Source organism: Triturus cristatus, chromosome 7 (genome assembly GCF_964204655.1).
Source record: "Triturus cristatus chromosome 7, aTriCri1.1, whole genome shotgun sequence".
Taxonomy (NCBI): Eukaryota; Metazoa; Chordata; class Amphibia; order Caudata; family Salamandridae; genus Triturus; species Triturus cristatus.
The window spans coordinates 1,269,285,863-1,269,295,660 of NC_140590.1; the positions used below are offsets into that span (position 1 = coordinate 1,269,285,863).

Below are 9,798 nucleotides of genomic sequence, written 5' to 3' on the forward strand. Positions count from 1 at the left end.
TCGAGTTTCAGTTTGTAAGTCTGAAAATGACACTTTTAAAAAGTTGGCATTCTCTTACTTGAACCATTCTGTGCCTCTGCCTGTCTCTGAATAAACATCTGGGCTAGGGTGACAGCTGGGTTTTGTGAAGACCCTCCAGACAGTCACACAAAGGGAGCTGGGGTGTGACATATTCATCCTGATGACCCATCACCAGGCTGATGGACCTTCCTGAGGTAGAGTAGGAGGGAAGAGTTGACACTTGCACCTGAAAAGGGCTGTGCCTGTCCCCACACAAAGAGCTGGATAACCCTCTGTAGTGTGTCTGGAACCAGGGCAGGAAAGGCAGGGTCCTTGTGATCTTCAAATGCCTATTTGTTATCTCCCCTACTTTAAAGGCACATTTGGGTATAAGTACTGGCCCCCTGACACCACTAAATCAGAGCTCTACTGGACCCAGGAAAATTCTGCTTGGAAGAAGAGCTGCTCTGCTGTAGGAGGGACTGCCACTTAGCTACTTGCTCTGTTGTGTTGGCCTGCTGCCTGCTATGCTACAGGAGGAACTGCCACTTTGCATCTTGCACTGCTGTGTATGCCTGCTGCTTCTTGCCTGGGTGTGAGAAAGACTGAACCTGTTCTCTACATCCTTGAACCCAGGATTGTCCAAGGCCTTGCTGGCTTGCCTCCTATTTTCAGAAGTCTTGTTAGTCCTACCCTTGCCTGAGGTGTCCCCCTCCAGTCTTAGGCCTCAAAAGTGGGCTCTGCAGATGTTTTGCTTCAAAACCAGTGCATCAACCCAGTTGTGGGAGAAAAAACAATGTTTACGCAGTGCCAATTTGATGACGGTGCAGGTCCCGACTGCAAGGTTCGATTATGACGCAGCTCCAATCCTTCAACATCATCTGTGCGGCTCGACAATGATGGTCTGTGCGGCTCGACGACAATGCATTGCCTGTACCTCAACAGAGTACGGTGGTGACTCAGTGACCTGACTGCAGAAAAGCTTGACGTGTCGTGCTCTCGATGTTAACGCTTTGCTCCATACAAGCTACTTCTTCAGCAGACCCTGCGTGGCTTCTGTAGCTGGCCTACCATCTATTTCTTTTGGGCCGAACTTTGGATTTGCACAGGACCCTTGCAACCTCAAGTAACCTTTTGACCATTAGTAGTTTTTAAGCACTGTTTTTGCCTTTAATCTTTAAAAAAATGTTATCTCGACTTCTACTTATTGGATGTTTTTTGTTTTGTTTTTATTTTAATGAGATTAATATTCTATATTTTGTTAAACTTATATGGAGTCTAGTTTTGGTGTTTTTATTGCGTTACTGAAATTAAAGTGTGCACAAATACTTTACACATTGCCTCTTATGTTAAGCCTCGCTGCTTTGTGCCAAGCTACCAGAGGGTAAGCGCAGGTTAATATAGGATGTGTATCTGACTTACCCTCACTTGAGTGGTGGTCCCTACTTGGACAGGGTGCATACCTCTGCCAACTAGAGACCCCATTTCTAACATGAATGCTAAGCGGGGAAAGATAAATTCCCATCCCAGGGCTCTTGGGAAAAGGCACTGGGTATAACATTAGACCAGAAGTAATGAAGGGAAATATTGGAACAAGCTAACAATTTTGCCTCTCAAGCAGGGGGCAGGGAAACCTTACTGAACATTCTTTATACATGGCATTATACTCCGACATGACTGGCGAAGATGAGAAGTGGGAAGAGCCCGGCATACTGGAGGGGATGTGGGGTAGAGGGATCACTAACTGATGTGCTCTAGTCTTGTCCAAGATTGACAAACTTTTGTGCTATGGTTTTGACAAATGTGGAAGCTATCATTGGATCTGCTCTAGCCAAATGCCCCGAAGTGATATCACTGAGACATCTAGCACATCCAGCAACAGAATTCTAACTGAGGTCGCCTTATCTCCCATCTCCCATCTCTTATTTATAATTTGTTTTAACACATTTTCATGGATTTTACTGTGTAACACAATTTACAGCAATAATCTGTATTTGTCATTATACAAGTTATTCTGGTGATACAGATATGGTTGCAGATATGGATAAGTGGAAAAAGGGAAGCATCTTAAGTCTTGTAGAAAACAGCAATCATAGGCATATGATGATAATTAAAAAAAGAGTGGAATATGTAACAATCCCAAAACTCCCTAAACCACCTCGAACGAGTTTGGGTGGTCCTGATGTTGACTAAGAATTAAGCAACAGGGCGCTTGAGGGGTCCAATGTGGCCCGGGAGGTGTCAGAATGTCTGAGTAAGTGCCTCCCAACTAATATATGCAGGGACATTTCAATATCAGGGAAGGGAGGGTAATCCCCCATAGGGATATGGACACTGCACTGAAACAACAGCACTTGTTGCGGTCTCATATGTGTCTATCAGCGTCACCCTTAGTTCTAAGATTTCCCATGTGAACCTTATTGATGCCGGTGGACTAAGAGTTTACTCTACCTCACCATGATATCTCAGATACTTGTACTCAAAACTGTTCGAGTAGGACATTTCGATCAAAAGTGATTGGCTTCTTACGGGAGGCCCCTTTACTCCTCCTGCTGTAGTGTTCCACCTTCAACTGTGCCCCAAAGCAGGCACCTCCTCCCTCAAGGCCCTATTCTAGGAGCCCGAGAAGATTTCCAGCGCTGCATAATGAATCATTTGGCCAGGAGTAGTGAAAGGCTGACAAAGCGCTGCATCACTTTAGCCTTTTTGGGTGGCGTGGATAGACCCAGTATGCACAATTTAACAATGTCCAGCCCTGCACTCCCATAAGCCATGAGAGCACAGCAGCCAAACAGTCAATCCTGGTTTTCTGCGGGTACAATAACTACCTTTGGAGCAGAATTGGCTGGAGGAAGAGAATGAGTTGTGTGTCATTGGCGTAGGAGGGGACGTTAATGTTGTGAGAGTGGATGATGCTGGCTAGAGGGATCATGTATGTGTTGAAGAGGGTCTGGATTATGTAGGATCCTTGCAGAACCTCATAGAAGAGGTCACAAGTGTCTGAGGTGTACAGTGCCAGGCTGATTGACTGGCTCTTTCCAGTCAGGAAGGAGCAGATCCATCAGAGTGCGTGTTCTTTGATTACGATGCTGTGTAGGTGTTGGATGAGGATGGGGTGGGGGTGGGAGACAGTGAGGTCCAGAAAGAGGAGGGCTCCCATGTCTTCTCTGTTCAGAGTCATGTGGATGTCATCCTTGGTAGTGATGAGGGCAATCTCCATGCTGTGTTTAGGTCAGAAACAAAGCTGAGTGGTATTGAGATGTTAGTGGCCACTGAGATATTCGATGATGTGTCTGTTAACGATTGTCTCTACGATCTTGGCTGGAAATGGTTGCAGCGAGATCAGTCTGCTGTTTGTGTACATTGAAGGGTCCTCTGAGGGTCTCTTCAGCAATGGGAGTACAACTGCAAATTTCCAAGCATCTGGGAAGGTTGCATAAGAGGTGAAGGCATTCAGAATGGCCATCATCATGGTGCCAATGGGTTTCAGTTCTCTGTAGTAGGTGAGATGGGGGTAGCAGTCTGACTGGGCCCCTGAGTTGCTGGACTTCATGGTGGCAGCAGTTTCTTTTGGGGCGATAACGGGCAACGTGGTTAGCACAGTGTTGTGTAGAATGTTGGAACAGTGTGAGAGCAGGCGCTGAAGGATCTGACTAAATAAACGCTTCCTCCTTCCTCACAACGTTTGGCGTCGCCTTCTTAACACACAGGTTTTCTGCATAGGATGGGGAGGCATTTAGCAAGGTGTGTTGTGTCCAGTTGTGCGTTGAAGTTGCAGTAAATGGCAGTGGTTTTGTTGCTAAAGAATTAAGGTATATTGTTGCAGAGGTCCTGCAAGAATGTAATCGAGATGGAGGAGGCCACTAGTGAGGTGAAATTCTTCACCATGGCGAAGATTTCATTGCTTCTGTTGGTGTTGGCATTGATGCGATATGCCAGAGCGGTGCATTTTGTGGTTCTGATCCTTTGTTGGTAGCATCTCATGACACATCGGAACATGCTCCTGTCTACATTATCCTGGCTCATTATCTATTTGTGCTTCAGTGTGTGTTGTGGAGTTTCATCAGTCTGAGTTCCTTACTCCGTGTACCAACTAGCCTTGGATTGGGATCTAGATCGTGTTGCATTGCTGTGTTGGGGTTGTGGCAGGGAGTCAACATAGGAGGTGATCCAATTATTGAAATTCTTGATGGCTTTTGGGAATGGTGTTGCTGTGTTTGGGTCAGTGGGTTTTGAGAGCGCTGCTCCTGTCCTTTTCAGTGATACAGCTCCAATTTTAGAGAATTTGACTTAGACGGGGATGAGGGAAGGTACAGATATGTGGAGTAAAATATAACAAATCGGAAAAGAACCAGAGGTAATGTTGTCAATATTAGGGTAGCTTCCTGGATTTGTACTTTGGGAACCATGGACTTTGGTTTGTGAACCGGGTGATCTGGCAGCCAAAAGGCCTAATGAAAATGTGTCTTTTAGGTAAAGGGGAACAGTAGTGGAGAATGTGACTGGTAATAGACATAAATATTGACAGTACATGTGAACTCCTGGCAGAGTAATATTAATCTTGATTGTGTACCTTATGTTGCTTGCTTTGAAATGAAAAAACTCTAATAGTTTGTTCAATTTTTTTAAAGAGTAGTCAACCTATGCTTACCTTTATTTACTAACCTTCTGGACATTCCTATTGCTGATATTCTTGCTATGCTATGTTTTTTGGAATGATACTTAAGAACTCTATATTCTGGCAGTGTACTCCTTGGAGAAAGACATCAACATCACTCATTACGTTTGCTTGCTTTATGCAGCCTGAGATGATTTGATCATACTTACCAGAGTTGCTTTTGGCTCCCAGTCCAGCCATGTTAGCCAGACCTCTCCCCAATCCACAGCGCTTCTGCAAAGTAAAAGTAGCCATATATTCCTGCAGTCGAGACAAGGTTTTATTCACGAACAGTGACAGTTCCAGTCAGCCCAACCAGCCATTCAGAACTAGTATAGCACTTACAAAGTTTGTGGATCAAAAAGTAGCAATCTTCCCATAATGGCTTCAGTGTCTTTCCTTTGCTACAAGGTTGGCCCACACAATAACAACTTGCCTATTCCAGGCAAATGAGGAATGTTCTATAACTGTCAGCATTTCGGGGACAAAGTTGAACGGTTAGAAATTAACCTGCACCGTCTATGTTTTCTATTTAAAGGTTTGACTTCAGAGTCCTTCTTATCTGTTAGCAACTATAACAGACCGTCGGATACACCGTACATCCTGAAATCTGATAAAATAACACTCCCATCACAAGGCGCCTCTGAAGACATTGCTCTGGTTCTTTATCAGACACAAGAAATGGTCAACATCTGGGATGATAGAGGTAAGCTCACAGATGTTTAAGGTCACTATAAATCTCTGGTCACTGACAGATTAAATACGTCAGATGAGGGCTGGCATATAGGGACGTTGGGAATTTTTAGAAGTTCTGCTGACCCTGAATGTCTCCTATGTTTAGTGAAGTGCCAGTCACATGTTAGAAAATTTCGACACATGAATAATGTTTCCCCAGTCCTTTTGGAGGCCAGAGGTTTTGCCCTTTGATCAGTTTGGTGGGCCTATTATTCGCTTAAAACTGCACTCTGTAACTAGCATCTAGTCAAGCAGTCTATTCTATATGAATATGTATATATATCAGCGTGTTTGTGTGTGCTTTAAGATTTTGATGCAGTATTTTTCTCACAACAGACATTGATGAAGCTGATGGTCTCTTCTTTAGTGACCATTGAAGCTCTTTTATATAGTGTGCTGATTTTTTACCTATGATGACGGGGCTGTTCTTTCCTGCTCACGCGCTTCATCAAAGTGCCTCACTCCAATAAGTAGAAGTGACAAAGAAATACAGTTCTTCGGAAGAGTGTTTACTGATGTTAAATATCTTGATGAGTGCTTACTGTCCCACTTTCCCAAGGCCCCAAGTTAGTCCACTTCACATATTCAATACGCAGATCTGCTAACTCTCCAGCTTGTGTAAATAAAGCAAATCTTCCAAGATAAGTTGCCCGTGTGAATTTCAGTGGGATCTGCCATCTTATAACCGACACTTTCAGAGGTGGCCACTACTTTCATTTTATTTATACTGTTGTGGTTCAGTACTTCAGACCATTTTCATTTCATCTGCAGCTCAGATGATGGGCTAGCTAAGTCAAATTCTAATGCAAGGTTATGGATCTGCTTAAGCCCACTCAAGCCTCCTGGAGTTGGTGCTACCATTATTTTGATTTTGACAACGCTTGCTCCCTAGGCCACTTCTAGCTGCACTGCAAGAAAGTCTATGCTTACAAATGGCTCCCATCTGGTGCATGAATAGCGCGTTGGGCTGTAGAGCATGATAGGCACATCAGAGCAAATAATAAAATTCTCACTACCCCAAGGATGAATGTTTGTAAACAAATATTTTCAAAGAGCCTTCTCATCCCAAGAAGAGAACCAGACTTAAAATATGAAAGAAAAAAAAACCCAAAAGGCTGAAGGCAAGTAAACAAATTAAGAATTATGCAAACATTTGATGGAAAAGAAAGCAGTCTAACTCACCAGTAAGATAGTCTGATGAGAATAGTATTGCATATTTTTAGATCATGGGACGAGAATACATGCCCCCTTTTGAGGAGCTATGGAGGGATGAGCAGACAAGTTGGGCAAGGATCTCATGTATTAGGTCTGAATAAGGGTTGTTTATGCACTACTTTATTCTAAATGTGTGAAATTTAAATGGGGAGATATGCTGCGGGCCTCTAGGCCATATGCAAGTGTGCTTCTGCCAAGAGAGGATAATTCACTGTTTATGGGAAAACAAGAAACGACACAGGTCCAAAGGTGGAATGAAGAGACATGTGTCAAGTGAGGTTTTTACAAGGTTGTGGTTTGACACAAATAATCAGTAACTTTGTTTGGCAGTTATGGTCTACTATGTATGCACACTCTGAGTGTCTCTTACTCCTTGACCCTTATTTACCATTTCATTTAAAAAAGTATTTTAAAGATCAACTCCCAAATTTGAGGTTCACAAGTCGTACCCCTATTGTGCGTTCCTATTGCTTACAATCCTTGTTGACATACTGGCAACATTACACAATGAAGGAAGAATTATGTAATCTTTAATGGCAATTAAAAGGTCTGGAAGCCTTAAAATATGGAAGACAATCTTCTTAAAACAGCCAGGACTTACATAAAGGACATGTTTGATGCATGAGTAGGAATGTATGAGCGTTGGACTCATGCGTATTTTATCTTATTTTTTAGGGAGTGGAGCAGCTCGAGATGTCTCCTTCTGGAAAGCTGACCACTGCTGCAGCCTGGGCCACATCGCCGTTGATAATTACAATAAGCCATCTGGAGTATTTGCAAAGGAGATTAAGACAGGGACTCTGGTGAAGCCTACCTCCTTTGTCCAGGTTTGGACAGATAGGGGTTCAGGAGCTAAGAGGGATGGTGCCATTTGGCGTCCTGTGTGTCCACCCGGTTATGTAGCCCTTGGCTATGCAGCTACAGGGAACTATGCACCACCTTCCGCTGATGACTTCCGCTGTGTTAAAGCAGAGTATGTAACCCCGGCACTTTGGACCTGGGTTTGGAATGATGGAGGAAGTGGGGCAAGGGATGATGTCAGCATCTGGAAAGCATCTCCAATAAATCCAGAAGGTCAAACCCTCAATGATATGTCTGGTATTAGAAGGCATGGGGACATGGATATCCCAGCCTACGTGCTGAAGAGCAAGTATGTTTTAGTCCATAATAGCAAGCCCACCAAAAAGGTAGTCCTTTATGATATTAAATATAACTTCAATGATAAGAAAATATTGAGAACGGAGCCCATACAATTGAGTGCCAGAACCAAAGTGCAGAACTGTGCTGCTCCCAAAGATAGCCCATCTGTTTATGCTGAAAGGCAGTTGTCCTTTACTATTGAAACAGAATCTAGCTGGAGCTTTGAATCCTCCATTGAGATAGGAGTTACCGTTGAGGTGAGTGCAGGCATCCCAGGTCTTGGAGACATGTCTGTTTCCTCTTCTGTCACCACCACTTTTACTGTGGGTACCGCAGGTAGGCGGATGGAATCAAGGACTGACAGTATTAATGCCAACCTCGAAGCTAGGCCGAAGTACTCTGTGGAATACTTTGTCACAGGAACGCGCTACACTGCTGACATACCCTGGACCGGAAAAATGAGAACTATCTTTGAGGATGACACCATAAATGTCCAAGATGTAAAGGGGGAATATATTGGGGTGCAGGTGGCTGAGATTATTGTGAGCGCTGACGCTCCAATCCACTGTGGCTAAAGCAGAACGTCACATCCTTCCAGCTTTAAATCATTTGAGGGTGGTCTGGACAGTCTCTTGTCATGTGCATTTACTTATGAATAATTTAGTGATGTGTTTTCTGTTGTATACATGATCCACTCTGTATCACCCAGCAATTAATTAATTCATATCCCCATCTTCATGCACTGACATGCACTGACAACCGGTGAAGTGCACACACTCTTTGTGCAGCCTTCACCATTTGTATTTTACTTTCTATATAAAAACGCAATGTGCAGTGCCAATAATATGTCAGGTGACGTTTACAAAACATGTATATGTGTGTATCTTTCTTGGTAGATTGATTTTGATTACCTAGTGTGCGTTTGCAAACAGACTGCAGTTTGTTGCAATTTATATAGGTAAAAGGATCATTATTAGTGTCTCCTCTGTAGACTCTAGTTGAAACTTTCAACAGTGGTGCTCAAGAATGTGTGTTCAGACCAAAACTGATGTCTATGCACTAGATGATGATCTAAGTCTATGCTATGAAAGTATTGGGAATAATCAATAGTGAGGCCTCAAATAAACAGATTGCTTGGAGTTATTTCCTGAATTGTTTTCATTGACAGTTTAGTAGGACTAGAAGTCCACAAGATAATTCTCAAAATGTATTCTCACCCAAGTGGCCATTTAGTGCGTAGAGTGCTTGAGGAATGAGTTGAAGGAGAATTTATGCAAGAAAGACATAACAGAAAAGAAAAAAGTTCAGAATGGATAGAGCCAGTGGTTCAACCAAATAAAACCAACTGAATACTCTGGATGTGTGCTGACCTCCATGACCCTAGTATCAACATTTAAGTCGCTAGGCATCCAATTCTAAACATATCAGGGATGTTTTGTTACTTTAGGGAACAGGGATGGATCCCACCCTAGATATGGTATTTGCGTACCACAAAAGTGTCTTGCATAAAGATTAACATCACCTGATATATTTTATAACTCTGAAAGGAGCCTACTGGTTCGAAAGGAAAACATTTTATCTAACCTAGGTTTGACCACGTTCAAACAAATGACAGATACCCTATTTACATGCGGATAAGGAGTCACATGTTTTCAACATGATGTATTAGTGTATGTCAAGAACAGAATGTTTCAAGATGAGAGAGTGGAGAGTTTTTTGATGATCTTGAAAGCAAAATGAATGACTCTGAAGGGCAAACGTAGGAGTGGTAGATAGTCCGAATCACCTTTTTTCCTGAGAAGCAATAACACCCAACGAGATTTAGGTGAAAGACATAGGAGAAGCTCCCAATCCACAGAAACATTAAGTTATTTTCTGGAAATAGCTGAAAGTCATCCCAATTTTTGTTCCAAAGTTCATTCGTAAGACCCTTTCTTTGAGGAGCTTATGAAAAATAATGCAAGATTTGCGTGGAGTGAAGAGTGTTAGAGCATGTATTTTGAGGCAGTAGTTATGCAGAGCAGACATTGGAAAGCAGAAGTATGTGCATA

The 9,798-nt window shown here is 43.0% G+C and overlaps 1 protein-coding gene across 1 annotated transcript; it reads left to right on the plus strand.

Annotated features, from left to right (window-relative positions):
• Positions 1-3,850: 3,850 nt before the first annotated feature.
• Positions 3,851-8,884, plus strand: LOC146811797 (uncharacterized). Its single transcript, XM_085615108.1, has 3 exons — positions 3,851-3,968; positions 5,196-5,363; positions 7,283-8,884. The coding sequence occupies exons 1-3, from the start codon at positions 3,851-3,853 to the stop codon at positions 8,320-8,322; spliced, it is 1,326 nt and encodes a 441-aa protein (XP_085471234.1). The 3' UTR covers positions 8,323-8,884.
• The last annotated feature ends 914 nt before the right edge of the window (positions 8,885-9,798 follow it).

Coding starts and splice junctions, on each gene's coding strand:
- LOC146811797 (XM_085615108.1), top strand. CDS start 3,851: ATGGAGGAGGCCACTAGTGAGGTGAAATTCTTCACCATGGCGAAGATT. Junction 3,969..5,195: donor TTTTGTGGTTCTGATCCTTT/GTTGGTAGCATC, acceptor TTCTATTTAAAG/GTTTGACTTCAGAGTCCTTC. Junction 5,364..7,282: donor CAACATCTGGGATGATAGAG/GTAAGCTCACAG, acceptor CTTATTTTTTAG/GGAGTGGAGCAGCTCGAGAT.